At 32.0% G+C, this 16277-nt stretch overlaps 2 protein-coding genes and 1 pseudogene across 2 annotated transcripts; 2 read left to right on the forward strand and 1 right to left on the reverse strand.

The window, feature by feature from the left end:
• Positions 1 to 578: 578 nt before the first annotated feature.
• On the forward strand, positions 579 to 2156 carry LOC148193385 (QWRF motif-containing protein 3-like). Its single transcript, XM_088099834.1, has 6 exons — positions 579 to 1079; positions 1248 to 1367; positions 1483 to 1599; positions 1685 to 1774; positions 1867 to 1974; positions 2094 to 2156. The coding sequence occupies exons 1-6, from the start codon at positions 579 to 581 to the stop codon at positions 2139 to 2141; spliced, it is 984 nt and encodes a 327-aa protein (XP_087955960.1). The 3' UTR covers positions 2142 to 2156.
• Positions 2157 to 11160: 9004 nt separating this feature from the next.
• Positions 11161 to 13442, forward strand: LOC148193386 (uncharacterized). Its single transcript, XM_088098259.1, has 4 exons — positions 11161 to 11363; positions 12149 to 12219; positions 12366 to 12452; positions 13193 to 13442. Exons 1-4 carry the CDS (start codon positions 11258 to 11260, stop codon positions 13217 to 13219), a joined length of 291 nt encoding a protein of 96 aa, XP_087954385.1. The 5' UTR covers positions 11161 to 11257; the 3' UTR covers positions 13220 to 13442.
• A 657-nt stretch (positions 13443 to 14099) lies between these two features.
• Positions 14100 to 16277, reverse strand: part of LOC148193387 (uncharacterized) — a 5131-nt pseudogene continuing 2953 nt past the window's right edge.

A 16277-nucleotide genomic window follows, 5' to 3' on the forward strand; every position in this document is an offset into this window, starting at 1 on the left:
AAAAATAAGTTTTTAAAATAATAATATTAAAAGTGATCAACTATTAAATTAAACGATGATTTTAAATAATATAAGACTATTTAAGTAAATATGTTTTTATGTGAAAAAGAAAACATGTATAAAAATAAATTACGACTATCCTAATAATAATTTAATAACTTTGTACAAAAGAATAATAAACAAATTTTAAATTCATTTGATATAAAATATAATAAGGATTAAATGATTATAAAAATGTAAGTTTTTATATTTTTTAAAAAAGAAAATAATAAGTAAAAAAGATAGTATAATGGAAAAAATTTAAGTGTGAGAAACCATCAATATTTTTTACAAGATGGCATAAAAAATATAAAAAAGAACTATAATGAATGATGGTGAGAGTTAAAGGTGAGATTTTTTTAAAATTAAGAATTTCCGTCACTCTTGGGCGATCACAAAGATAACGAAAGGCTGAGAAAGAGTGAACAAACCATCCATCATCAGAATCAGAACATGCTTTTGTTTTCTCTATTCGCATGAAACATAGGAGTTGCAGGGAGTTAAGAAGCAACGTCAATGGCTTCGAAGAAGACGATGAAATGAAGAAACTTGATTCTGATACTGCTCCTAAAAGACTCACCTTGAACGAAAATAAAACACCCATCAAAGAAACTTTCGTTATTCTAAGAATTGAATTGACACAGAATCAGATACCACATTCTCTGGCAAGAACATGGATTTCGAGAGAAGAGGGTACGAAGGTTTTTTCTAAATACATGGGAACAAAAGGGGAAGATTCTCACGATTCATGGGTGTCGAAGACGCACAAAGCGGTGAAGAAAGCTAACAATTCTGTCATTGGGTACGTGAGTTCCAAGTCTCACTGGGCGTTGTCTCATGGCCACATTAGCCTGAGGTCACCTCAACCCAAAAGTGTGGAGAAGATTGTGAGCAAGGGCATTGATCTCTTCAGACACAAGAAACCTTTAAATATTGAGTTGGTTCATCAACTACGTTTGCTTGATAATCGTTTCATCCAATGGCGGTTTGCAAATGCAAGAGCTTGTGCTGTGAATCACACCATTTTCCTTCAAGTTTGGGTAATGATCATACTTTCGAAAAAAGATAAGCTATTATTCCTTCAGATTTGAACCTAACCAAAATCCGCTACTGATATGAAATCATATGACATGTAAGATCGTTGTGAGTGGTTTTATATTTCATTTCCAATGAGATTAACAATTTTTTTTGAATTGTTTTGTGTTCAGGGCAATTTCATATGTTCTTTGAATAGTCAAGCCAAACTGCGATATTCAATGGTACTAACGAGGATAGAAATTGAGAGAGAGAAGCTTGAGATGAAACTGGATGGTATACTGCAATCTCAAGTGAGTTTATAGTGTATGTGTATCTCATTTAGTTATGATTGAATTGGCATTATGCCATTGTTGTTGTTTTAGAGATTCAATTCTCTCATCGTTGGTGTGTGATATGTGTTGGTAGATGGAGCTATTGAAAACATGGAGAAGTATGAAAAGGCAATATGTAGCTGCAATCACCTTATTGCAAGAATGTTTGTATTCTGTTGCATGCAGAGTTCATCTTTTGGAAGGTGCTCAGGTGAGTCCAGTTAAAGACATTCAAGTCTTACCTTAGTTTAAAAAAATTTGCATTTATAGAATTTGTATTATGCTGTTGTTTACAGGTGGATTTGAAATTAGCATCAGTTTCTCAGAAGCGTGCATTGAAGCTAACAGATTCCATGAACTCTTCATTATCAGCTTTTTTACCCTTGGTATGTTTGATAACAGTGTATTAATATTAGTCTTGTTATTATCTGGTGAGGACTTAAAATTAAAAATAGAGTTAAAATTTGTTGATGATCAGGCTGACGAGATTGCTGGATTGCTATCAGAATTAGCAGAAGTTGTTGTACAGGAGAAGTTTCTCTTACAGGAATTCAATGATATGTTCCATACCATGTGTCTCCTTCAGGTAACTAAATGTTCTTTTAGCTATTCCTTTAATGATGTTTTTATTACCTTATCAATTTATTTTGACATAATATATATATTTTTACATTTTTTTTATTGATTTTCATTATGGGTTGACAGCTTGAAGAAAGCAGCCTGAGGTGCAGTCTTATTCAACTTAATTCTTGAAAAGGAAAATGTTAAAGCTGCAGATATTATGAGAGAAGAATTGAAAGGTATTGACGTAAATACTAGATAGCAAAATTAAGAAATACCTAATTTCTACATGTAAACTATAAACTGCAAACAAAATTGAATGGGAAAGAAGCCCTTGTATATAAAGTATGCTAAAACAGCATCATCTGTTCATAGAATCTCTTATGTTATACATCATGTCATAATATTTTATTAGATTAATTTTTTTTCTAAATTTTAATGTAAAATTCAAATTTGTCTTTATTTTAAATTTTGATATAATTTAATTTTTAAATTAAAAAATGAATAAATATAGTTTTTTAAAATTAATTGTGTTAAATTTTTTTATGTTATAGCATTTGACACTTTTAACTCAAATATTAATTTAAAATACAGTTTAACAAATAAAAAATAATAATATTTGTATTTGTAAAGAAAAATAGAAACTAAAAAATATGTAAAAGTGTATATAAAAATTTGTTGAATGTGAAAATAATAGTTCCGCATCTATACCCTCCCAAGAATTAAACATTTCAACCATCATATTCATATGCACAGAGCTACTTTTCACTTGTATAAAGGCTCGTGAAATTTAAAAACATCGTTGGTTTGATACTTACGTTGTTTTGTATCCTGCTTTTATTATGTAACATCATGTGTATCGATTTTTAATATTCTAACAAAAGGGGAAGACAGATAAACTCTTGACACACCTATTTGATATGATTTTTATATTAAAACAATAAAATATAATACGTCAAATAAGTATAGAAATATGTCAAAGTTTATTTTATTTTTTAAAATACAATTACTTTAAATTGAACTGTTATTAAAAGTAGCTTGTTTCAGTTTTATTCTTTATTAGGAGTGTGATGAAATAAATAATTAAACAACTAAACCACCTTATAAAATCAGTTCACGAACTTCTTTTTTTTTTCAAAAAAAAACAATTTTAAGTAATCATTCAAAAAAAATTTCTATATAAATAAATTTTTTATAAGAATTATCATTAGTTTGATAGGTTATTTAAAGAAAGATACTAGAAAAATTTGAGATCAATAAGTTATAAAAACATATTTATGTATTTATGTGATATGTTAATAAACAACGTTCAATATAAATTGTTAAGGGAATAAATTTTTGAATTTTTTATTTATATATTACTTTATCTTTACCTGATTTGTTATCTAATATGTAACTTTCAGTTCATCGTGATTTCCTTACATAATTTTAATACTAAAACTTGATAGGAACTCATTATTAAGTTTTAAAATCCCAAGAACAACTTTTATATGGAAAATATTTTTGAATAATTAAAAAAAGATAATTTTTGTAACGTTCTAATTATGTATATGCTAAAATATATTCTTAATTGTCTCAATTTTTACATTATGATAATTATAAAATTTTATTCACTTTTTAATTTGACAAAACTATATTATCTTCGGAATTAAAAGCTAATAAATAAAGGATAAATTTTTTTAAAGAGTAAAAGCAATGGTGTTTTATCACAAGAAGATTACAAAAAAGAACCCAAAGTCAAATTTCCACAATTTATTGAAGTAAGAAGCATACAATGAGTTGCAATAATTTTTTTTTTTCATCTCCACCCCATCTTCTTCTTTCACATCTTCAACATTGGTCTTTCTTCCATGGTCCTCATACGTGTGAAATGAAAGAATTAACCCTTAAGTAATAACTAAGTGAATGATAAAATAGTAATTGGAATATAATTATTATTATTAAGGGTGAGATGAAATTAATTTTTTATCTTGTACAAAGGTTATTATATAAACTTATTTACAATCAATTTTATTATGATATAAATCATATAATATTGTTGTAGTATATTAATATTTTATAATTTCCTTGATGATTTAGTATTTGAAGAATATATATTAGAGATAAAAAATTATATTGTTAACATTTTCTCTTAAGAAAAATAATTATTTAAATATATAAAAATAGCAATTAATTGTATTGGTTGAGTTATAGCATAATTAACTATATATTTTAGATATAAATAGGTGGAAAATCACTATCATAATTCTAAATGTATGAAATATTATTAATGGAAAAATGTTTTTCTAGGATTTGGCTTGATATGTGTTTAATGTGCTCTTTGGTTAACCAAATCAATCTCAACGTGAATTCTTGTAATACCAAACAATTTGTTTTTTTTTTATTTATATCAGAGTGTTTTAATTCAAGATTTCATAATTATCACAAATTTTATATGCAAACCATTTATGTTCTCAATCATACAAATATGTCTAATTCATTTAATTGTCTTTTCACGCGAATCTCATGCATTTTTCTCAATAATTAGATTTGTTTAGAAAGTTTTAAATAATCTTGAAATTCTAATTTCACAAGTCAGAATTTGTTTTCTATGATATGAACGAAAGTGTTGAAGATAAGGTGGATTAAAGCATAAAGTATATTTGAGAAACTAAAAACGTAAAAATTCGTGAGGAGCCAAATAAATTAGAAATGTAAGTGCAATAAATGTAAAGGCAACAATATAGATTATCAATGATAAAATAAGAACTCTAAAAGAAATCAATAAAAACACTTACCATAATCATTATTATTGGAGTTGTTATCATCCTATTCGTGCTGTTCTTAAAGTATTTGTGTTGTAAATATAATTTGTCACCTCTTTTTTAACATAAATGATAAGGTATCAAAATGAATGAATCCTACTCACCATTTCTGACTCACTTTTTTGTAATTAAAAATTTTGTAACTTACCACAAGTTGGTGGGTTGATTCACTTACCAAGGTTTTATTTTACAATTTATTTTATATATTTATTGTAATACAATAAAAATATATTGACTTGATTCTCTTTTATAGCAGTAGAATAAACTGGTTTACCTATTTCTTCAAATATTATTATAAAAATAGTAGTTGTGTTAGAAAAAAAGAAAGGATGAAAATTGTGTATCTTATTCCATAATAAAGAGAGAGTACAATTGATATATATAACTGTTTAAAATAATATAAAAACGGAATATAAATATAAAAACAAAATATAAATATATGAACATAAATGCACATATATGAAAGGAAAAAAAATTAAATCCAATATCTGCCCTCAAGCTGCAGCATATATATCCTTAATGCTCAGCTTGGACAACAAAGATTGAACTTGTGTTGGATGCAAAGCTTTAGTATGAATGTCTGCAAGTTGGGCTGAAGTAGAAATGGGCAGGAGCTTAATTACACCAGCTTGAACTTTATCCCTTATGAGATGACAATCAATTTCAATATGCTTTGTCCTTTCATGCATGGTTGGATTCTGTGCAATTTGTATAGTAGATTGATTGTCACAAAACAGAGGAACTGGTTGTGGTAGAGGCTGTTTCAAATCATGGAGCAAATACATAAGCCATTGAATTTCACATGTTGTGGAAGCTAAGGCTCTATATTCTGCTTCGGTTGATGATCTAGATATAGTACCTTGCTTCTTGGATTTCCAGCTGATTAAGGATGCACCATAGAACACATTAAAACCAGTCACATACCTTCTAGTGTCAGGGCAAGCAACCCAATCAGAATCACTAAAAGCCTTGAGAGCATGTTCTGTGTTGGAGGGAAAGAATAACCCTTGTCCTGGATTGTTCTTGATATATCTCAGGATCCTTATTGCTGCTGCATAGTGTTCTTCCAAAGGATTGGAAAGAAATTGACTGAGAGTACTAACAACAAAACATAAATATGGTCTCGTGTTGGTTAGATATAATAATATGCCAAGAAGTCTTCTATACGCATGCACATCTGAATAGAGTTTCCCTTCTGTCTTGGAAAATTTTGTGCCTGGCTGAATGGGAGTAGAAACAGGTTGACATCCCAACAATCCTGCATCTTATAGTAACTCTTGAGCATACTTCCTTTGTGACAAATTAATGCCCTGTTGAGATCTTGCAATTTCTAAGCCCAGAAAATACTTGAGTTGGCCTAGGTCTTTAATCTTGAACTTTGCATTCAATAGAGCCTTCAAAGTTTGGATTTCCTGAATGTCATCACCTGCCAAGACTATATCATCTACATAAACAAGCAAGATGGTGATATGAGCAGAATCACTTGTGACAAAAAGTGAATAATCTGATTTTGATTGTATGTAGCTCAAAGAAAGTAAAGTAGTTGTCAACTTGTAATTCCATTGTCTAGAGGCCTGCTTGAGTCTATATAAAGACTTCAACAACTTGCAAACTTGCCCTGGTTTTTCTATTTTGTAGCCAAAAGGAAGAGACATGTATACTTCTTCATCTAGATCCCCATGTAAAAAAGCATTATTTACATCTAGTTGATGTAAATACCAATGTTTAGAAGCTGCTAAAGCCAGAACCAATCTTATTGTTGTGAGTTTGACAACAGGTGAAAAAGTCTCAAAGTAATCTAAACCTTGTTGATGTGTGTAGCCTTTGGCTACTAACCTTGCCTTGTATCGTTCAATACTTCCATCAGTATGCCTCTTTATTTTGTATACCCATTTACATCCGATAGGTTGCTTTCCATAAGGTAGATCAGTCAAAACCCAAGTTTTGGTATTTTCTAAAGCTGCAATTTCTTGATCCATGGCATTTCTCCAACAATCATGTTTGATGGCTTGGTTATAGGTTTTAGGTTCACTAACTTGGGAAAAATTAAGGACATATCATTTATGAAGAGATGATAATGCATCATATGAGAGATATGAAGAGATAGGATATAAGGTACCTATGAATGACTGAGTGGCGGAAGAAGTAGATAACATGTTGCAATGATAGTCCTGCAGATAAGATGGTTTATGTTTTGGCCTGGTTGATTTCCTTTGTGGAGTAGCAGTGACACGTTCAACAGAAATAGGTTGAGAAGGAGGAGATGTAGGTGGTAAAGAGGGTTGATCAGTAACTTCTGAGAAAAGAGGTGATGGAGAGGAAATGATTTTGGTGACAGAATCCAAGGAATTTTGTGTATCAATAGGTGAGTGATTGTCACTAGTAAGAAAAGGAAATATGTTTTCATAAAATACTACATTCCTTGATAACAAAAGGTAGCCTTTCACTCCGGTTTTAAAACCAATTAAAACACATTTTCTTGCACGAGGTTGAAATTTTGTTCTATGAGCTTGAAGAGTTGAAGCATAGCAAAGTGAGCCAAAAACTCGTAAGTAAGTAATGTCAGGTTTAACATTGTGTAACAGTTGAGATGGAGAAAAATATGCCAAAACTTTGGAAGGTAAAAGATTAATGAGTTGCGCAGTATAACAAACAGCAAAAGACCAGAAAATTATGGGCAAATGGGATTGAAACATTAAAGATCTAGCAACATTGAGAATGTGTTGATGTTTTCTCTCAACAACTCCATTTTGTTGAGGTGTTTCAACACGAGATAATTGATGTTGTATCCCTTTTTGTCTATAAAAATCTATAATTGCAAACTCATTACCATTATCTGATCTAATAGCTTTTACATCAATGCCAAATTGTGTTTTGATATAAGAAACAAAGCCAATAAGTTGTGATCTTGTATCTGACTTACTTGCCATCAATTTAATCCATGTGAATCTAGACCTATCATCCACTATAGTTAAAAAATATTCGAAACCATCAACAGAAGAAGTACAATAGGGCCCCCAAATATCAACATGAATTAAATCAAAAGGAGCTTTTGAAACAGTAGTACTTAATTGAAAATGCAATTTTCTTTGCTTAGGATAGTGACAAGTATCACAATGAGTGTATTTTGTATCAGGTAAAGTGGCATACATGGTACGTAGTTTGATATAACAAGAAGAAGAAGGATGCCCTAGTCTAGAGTTCTAAATATCTATAGAGTTAGGTCTTATTGTAAAACAAGCAATAGAATTCTCAAGAGTAATAGCAGTTGGTGAACCAAGGGGTGCAGATGCAGGAACTATCATGACATACAAGCCATCTCTTTCTTCAGCTTTCCCAATCATCTGCAGGGTTGACTTGTCCTGTATTTCACATGAAAATTCAGAAATGGTAATTTTACAAGAGAGAGATTTAGTTAACTTTGTGACCGAAATAAGATTGACTGAAAAATTAGGAACAAACAAGACATTATGTATAGTAAGGTGTGGGCCAAGAGAAACTGTGCCAGAAAAATGAATAAATGAAGAGTTCTTATTGGGTAGGGATACTGTAATTGGTGAGATTCTATGATAAGAAATAAAATGAGACAAAGAACTGGATATATGATCAGTAACACCTGTGTCTAGAATCCATTGGGAATAGATATTACCTTGATCTTGAGAAGAAGTGGAAACATTATGAGAACTCACTAGACCAATAGAATGTGTGACTGTGGGATTAGATTGAGGAAGAAGTGGCAATAAACCATGAATTTGCTCTTGAGAAAGTTCCAGAGTTGAGGAATGTGACTGCGTCTGAGAATTATTAGAAGAAGGAACAACTGTAGAAGTCATTGATTTTTACAACCTCAAATTGGACAAAAATCGCAGAACCCGAATCTCCGAAAACTCCTTCAGATTCCTCAAAAATCAATCCAGGGTTACGAGTGATGAAAGCACCCAATTGTTTCTCATTGAAAACCCTAGAAAGCAAAGTCAAAACATAAAACATAACGATGCGAGAGTACCAGAGGGAGTAGCCATAGAAGGAGAAGAAATTGTAGGAAAGTCAAGAACAAAAGGTAGAAGATGAAGATCTTGGCAGTAATAGAATTGGTTGCGGAAGAACGTGATCAAGAATAAATTATCTTCTGATACCATGTTAGAAGAAAAGAAAGGATGAAAATTGTGTATCTTATTCCATAATAAGGAGAGAGTACAATTGATATATATAGTTGTTTAAAACAATATAAAAACGGAATATAAATATAAAAACAGAATATAAATATATGAACATAAATGTACATATATGAAAGGAAAATAAATTAAATCCAATAAGTTGAAAATTAAAGTATAAATGTATATAACTTGACAAACAAATAAATGAAACATCTAAATTATTCAAATATTATCGAATAATACTCTAGTACTTAAAAAGATCAAATTGAACCTATGTAATTAGAAGTAGTGAATAATTTTAATAAAAAATTATATAAAAATGGTAAAAATACTAATAAAGTGTTTTTGGTGGTGGATGATCCCACCATCAACCCATGGGTTAAGTGAGTTAATTAGACTCGCTTCAACCCACATTAAAAAAATTGAAATTTTCTCAATCCAACCGGCTTGAACCCGTGACAAGTTAGGTTGACTCAGATGTTAGAACCCATTTTAAAATCTTTAATAAGTAACCTATTATATTTTCTAATTCTTTTTTTGGAAGTTAAGCCAACATAAAATAAAAATAAATTATATAATAATTAGAATAACCGTCTAAACTGCTTATGTTGCTTATGCATGTAAGGCCCACATTTGTTGTAGGTTTTGTAACTCAACATCCACTAGTACAAAAACAACATATAACGTCACGCGTTCAACGTGCAACCACTGAATAACCAACATTAAAAATGAGCGATGACATTTTTGTAAATAAATGCAATTATTAAACGTTGTTTAGAATTGTAATTCGACGTAAAAGATAAAACGTCGAATGACTTTTAAATTCGATGTCAATAGGTTAGTGAATTCAATAAAAATTTGAGTGAGAGATTGAAAATTCATTCACTTTATCTTAGCGCACGATACCCTCTTCTCTTCTCAAACTTCTCTCGAACGGAGTTTGACGAGCATCACATGTAATCTTTCTTTCATTTGATACAAATACATGTTAATTAATTACTTTATGTATGATTTTTGTTTGTTTTAACCGATTATTTTCGTGCTCTTGTCCTTCATAGGCGCATTCTGCTTTCTCTCTCATTGTGACGAAACTTTATTCCGACGAACCCACCTTTTGAAAGTTACTTTTTGTTTTCGTTTTGAAGAACTTATTTGTTGAACTTGTTTGTTGTTTTTTTTTTTGTTGAACTTGTTTGTTGTTGTTGTTTAGTTGAACTTGTTTGTTGTTGTTGTTTGATTGAACTTATTTGTTGTTGATTATTATGGTTTGTTGTTGATACTAGACTACATGTTCATAGTTCATGTTTTATAAAATATCAAACACTGAAATATGTTGTTTTTTGCTTTTCAAGTCTCAGAGTTGTAAAAAAGGATCAGAATTAATTAAAAAAAATTGATTAACGTCAAATATTGACAAAATTCGACGGTAATTCGAATGGTAGAATTAAGAACTATAGGTCTGAAACCCAGGGTCAAAAAATCACTCTGATTCAACGGTAAACGACTTCACAATGATGAAAATACACCAATGTAGACTTTGTGTTATGCGGGAAGGACTCTCTCTTCCTTTCTCTCTTTAAATGACTCTTCTCCTCTTTACTAATCTAATATCTCTACATTAAAATAATGTGAGACATAATAATCTATATTATTTGGACTTATTATTCATATGGTGGGAAGAAACCAGTTACCAAGAGTATGTATGATTATCCATTTCTTATATTTGTTCATTCTTTTCAATTTATTTACCTTTAACATTCCTTTCAATCCTTTTTCCTTTCAATATCCTCATCAAAAATAGCTTTACAATAGAAAAATCTTCTTAACTAAATTTTAATTATTAATCTACCCTATTATGATATTCTAATTATGTCATATTATCGTACATTTTGTTTTGTTCAAAAAACTATTAAAGACTTCATATCATAAGAAAATATAAACTTAACATCACTTACACCAGTAACATATCAATAAACTTATAATAACACGTTGATAAATATGAATTTTAGATAATCATTTTAAAAAGAAAGAAGCTTTCTACACAATTGTTTTATTGTTCATTTTATTTGTTAAAGTATATATTATTTAATCTTATTTGAAAATAATTATTTCTAAATACTTATCAAATGAAAGAAAAAAAGGAATTCAATCTGTTAGTCGTACCTTCATATATGTTCTTTCTATGAGAAGTTTGGGGCCTTGGTAGAGTCAAAAAGTAAAACTGGAAATGAGAAAAATACGCTGCCGTTTTAATAACACCCTTTTGGGCATTCCCGACCTATAATTGATTCAACAGCACCACAACACTGTGCCCTCTCTCTGTCTCTCTCGCCACCAACCTCAAACCATGGCCTCGTTTGCTCGTGGAGCCGCATCCCTAACCCGCGTCGGTCTTTCCGCTTCCAAGACACCCATTCAACTCATCCACCGCCGTGGTCTCGCCGGAGCAGCTGGTAATTTTCCCCATCCAATTCTTTCCCTCAATTCACCCCTTCCCATTATTCTCTTTTCATTTTTTTTTCAAATTCCCAAGATTCAGTTTATTCTCACTTTATCCATTGTCGATGATCGAATTCGAAATTTCTGGGCTGCTCCTTTTGCTTTCTCTTGTTCCTCCGCTACCTTTTTCGAAAACCTAGGACTCGGATGTGCTGTGAAAAACACTGTTTGGGAAAGGTTATATGATGGGAATACGTTGCATCGGATTTCAAAAGTACGTTTTTGATTCATTTTTAAATGGGGTTTGTACAAGGGGTATTCACGATGAGGAATGGCATGGAAAGTATTTAAATAAATCAAACTTTGTTAAAACTAATCTAGGTCTTCCATCTTGGTATGTCATGATGGTGGAATAAAACAATGAGTTTTTTTTTCCGGTTTGTCTGTGGTATGAGTGGTACTGAGCTGGATCCTTAACTGAGATCTTAGGGGTGGACATTGTGCATTGAAAAAACTGACAAATCTGCATTAAGGATGTTTCGTGTCGAAGTTTAGTCGCCAATAAAAGTGATAAATACTTCATACTAATAACATGATAATCCAAAAAACGAGGAGCATTTAGTTTTGATAGTGTAATGTGACTTAGTGAACCCAAGTTGATATTGTTCAATCAACTGACATTTGCTGTTTCTTTTATTTTTTGTATTCTGCCATTGGGATCAGTTTTGTGTGTTGTAGGACTGTGTATATAGTGCCATATTTGGAATGGATTTAATCATTTAATGTTTGATTGTTATAGATCACCATGGACCTCCCAAAGTTAACTTCTGGAAAGACCCAATGAGCCCGTCTAAATGGAAGGAAGAGCACGTGAGTCTCTTGTTTTGTGTTTTGAATTTCCACTGCGCTCAGTGGATTTGAATTGTTAATTTTCGCCATCTGATGATTGGTTTGTTGTTTTGGAATTTGAAAATAATGTGTGAACATTCTCTGGGATGGTTGTTTTATGTCTGCAGTTTGTGATTATCTCTTTATCTGGCTGGGGACTACTCGTCTATGGAGGATACAAGCTCTTCACAGGAGGCAAGGGCAAGAAAGAAGAGGTACTTTCCTGTTTATTTGTTACTGCTTAGAAACAGTTTATTGGGTGCAATGCTACACAAACATGCGTTATGGGAAATTGTAAAATTTATAGGACATTACAGCTATTGTTAATATAAATACAGAAATAACATTTCACGTAAAACAAAAATATTTGCATTGTTTAGTTCAGTGCATTTGTTCTGCTCAATATATTCATAGTTTGGGAAAATACTTCCTACACACAGAAAGTTGGAATGGAGAAATTTTAATTTCGATGATAAAATTTCAGCTTTGGTCAGGATTCCTATTCAATCCGAATAAACTCTAGCCTTTTTCATTTGAAAGTTTGGTATTTGTACTTTGTTGTCACTGAAGGCTTTTTGTTTTTTGTAAGCAATATTGTAAGGCTAGATAATAATCAGATAAGTTCAGATGGTGTAATACTTCAATGGATCAGATGAAGTGTTGTTTATATTTCTCAATGGCTTTTGTATGGTATAATATTTAATTTATAGCTATAAAAATTGTTTTAGCATGGTTCTGGATCTGGTGGTGAGGTTTGTCATACTAACCAAAAAAATATACCGTTATACAGCAGTTTTGTTTAAAGCACTTCAAGTGAAATTTAATCATAACTATAGTAGGTGGCCAGTTTGGTATTCAGCGGATTTGTGTACTTTCATTTTAATCTCATCTGTATTTTGTATATACTGTGTTAAAATTTTAGTTCTCGTTCACTGAATGCTCTCAATATTTGCAGAATTTGGTAAAAGAAGCATCTCAATGAGCTTTGGAGAATATTTACAATGCAAAATGTTCTTGGTAATAATCTAGCGCCCTGACTTTCCCGAGTTTTTCTGACTCGGTCTTGTTTGATGGCAAACAAATATTTTGGCCTGTTATCCATTAATCTATGGCTACATTGAATATCTGTAGATGATCTTTTTCCAGAACAAGGTGTTACATTTAAGTTTTATTTACCCGTTTATGCAAATTTCTGCTTTCCTTTACATTTGCAAACATGCACTTTTACTGACATTGCGTTAACTACTGATGAAGCTATGTCATGTTCCTACCTCACAAATTTTGAATACTTGAATGATCTTAATGAGCCTAACACTTTTATTGACATTGAAAGTTAGTTCTCACATCATTCACGACAAGAGTAATAATGGATATCTTTCTGCCAATGTACTTTCAACTAATGTTCACCTATCCGAATCAGTTAACGAGTAATACTTATGCTTTGGCTAAAATGCTTTGGACAATGTGTTTCTTCCATTGCAACTCGAAAGCAACGCCTAGTTCATTTAGTTCGAGCAAAATACTCATCTTTTCTAAATTAATTAGCTGCGCACATCTTATAGGTCATTCAATTTCAGTAAACGATGGGATTCTGTTTTCAATCTCGTTGTCCTTGTTAAATGAAGAGATATCATAGGTCATATAAATTCAGAAAAAAATGGCATTCTACTTGTGTTTTCAATCCCACTGTCCTTGCAGATGAAATTATGCAGAGGTAGGCGTGATTATGCGCTGTTGTTGATATGTTAAAAAACCATTTTTATTTGAACAAACGTTAACTGCACTACTTGGCCTAATTTTATTTAGTTAAAGAGATTAGTTGTCTGATTGTAAAACAAAATATTTGATATATTACCACTAAGAAAAATAAAAGTTCTGATATTCTGATATATTACTTCTTGACTTCGATACAAACTTTCATGAGTTGGAATTTTTCTCAGGACATCTGAACACTAGATGGATGGAGAAAATATAGAATATAGCTTAATTACAAACCAGACTGATATTCTGACTCGTGTAGCTCTTCCTTGTAATCATTGTTTTCATCTTTAAATTCAGAATGCGATTTCTTAAAAATATCTTCATCACCGTCCTCGTCATCGTCATGGCTAGTGTCAATACTATCTTTATGTTGCTTTTGTACACGCAAAATCTCCTCTAATTCTTCTGGCCGTTCAATTAACACTTTAGTTTTTGTTTGTCCTGCATTCTTGTCAGCTTTGTTGATATGTCTCTTGCTCCAGTTTTGTTGGGCAACACTCTGTTCATGCACTTCTGACCGTCTCATCTCGTCCAGTTTCTGATTCTCTGGGTATATGCTAGTTCCACTGCTTGTGACATTGGCCTCTCCTCGGTCAGGCTTTAAGAAATTGGCCTGTGACTTGTCTTTTCTTTGGCTATTTTTGTTCCCTCCTTCATCCTTCCTTAGAGGAACTTTCCTCATCATATACTTTCCCAACTCTTCTACCCTTTAGCCTCATCTTTATAAACCTTTCTATTGCCAATGTTATCAGAAACCACATTGTTCTCCATTAAACTACTATTGACAGTGGTTCTCCAGCGCTTTCCCTTTGTTCTTCTTGCATGGCCATGTTTCCTCTTCATCCCAGCCAATTGCTTCACCTGACCTCCACTATCTGTAATGTCCTCTACTTGTCCTGAATGTTCTTCACTCATTGTTTTCTTCTCTCTCCCATACACCACGTCGGCGTCATCATTATATTTTACCACACCATCACCATCGCTTTGTGAGTTTTTGTTTGCCTTTCCAATCTCCCCATCAGTCCAAATTTCATCTTTCATCTCAGTTGCAACACCCCTATCTTTGGACTCGGTTAATTCACTTTTACTTGCATCTTCGTTGTCACCACCCTCGTGTTTGACAGATTCACTGGTATCTTCCTCCTTCTCAGATTCATCTTGGGCTTGCTTTGTTCCATTTGCTGTCACAATCTCAGGAAAGGTTGTTGGGTGATCATTAACTGGGCTTTCAAGACGGCGCTTCAAGTCTTCTATCTCTGCTTCCTTATGCTTAAGATTCTCTCTTAATGCCACTATCTCAGAGCCTCCCTGTCCCACTTTGCCCACCTTTTCTTGCATCAATCTCAGCTCATTCTGCTGCTCCTCAAATGCTGTTTCCATCAGTTTCTGCTCATCTTTCAGTGAATCCAAGGTGGATTGCATCTCCACAACTGTTCTAGACAACTCCATCTTCTGACTTCTCAGAGCGTATATCTTCCCCTTAATTTCTTCGTTTTTCTCTCTCAGCTCCTTGCTGCGATCTCTTTCCTTCTGTATGATTAAGGTAACAGTGTTATTCTAAATTAGAACTTTTTGGATTAACTTCTCCCGAAGTACTTCCAGAAGAAGAAAAAATGAGAAAATAAAATATATTTAACTTCTCCACAAACTATAAGCAATCTATACACTTCATTTATTATAGAATTTCTTTTCATTTAACATTTCTCATCACATTAAGAAGAAACTCTTGTTTATCTCCTTTTCTCCTTCTCCTGTACAAAAGTTTATCTCAACAGGACTTTAATCCACTTTACTGACCACCTAACATCTTGAGAATTGAATCGAGAGAATCTTGAAAATCCAAACATCTTTACCATTTTTCATCCTAGACATAACCTTTCGACAATCAACCTAAAATACCCGTAAACATTGACTTCTGATGTTATGTAAGGTAAAGTTTTGATAAAATGATAATCAAACGGTATTGAGAATTGCCAAATTAGAAACCATTTCTTCACTCAACTCCCAATACAACCTCTTGAATTTTAAATGTATTTTTCAGAAATGCATTGAAGCTGTTAAAACTCACAAAGTTACATGATTCACAAGCAATTTCAATGTTAACAAGTGCATTAATAAAAAGAGAGTCTGTGTTCTTAAGGACGCTTTTATATTCTTTATTGCATGTGGCACCTTGCGTGTCGTGACAAGAGAATGACACGCAAAAGTAAGGACGAGAAGCCGAGAGAGAGAGAGAGAAGGTGGAAGGGGTTGATGGAAGAGAGAAACTAAGAGGAGTG

Source organism: Vigna umbellata, chromosome 9 (assembly GCF_029865625.1).
Source record: "Vigna umbellata cultivar VRB3 chromosome 9, Vumbellata_1.0, whole genome shotgun sequence".
In the NCBI taxonomy this organism is placed as follows: Eukaryota; Viridiplantae; Streptophyta; class Magnoliopsida; order Fabales; family Fabaceae; genus Vigna; species Vigna umbellata.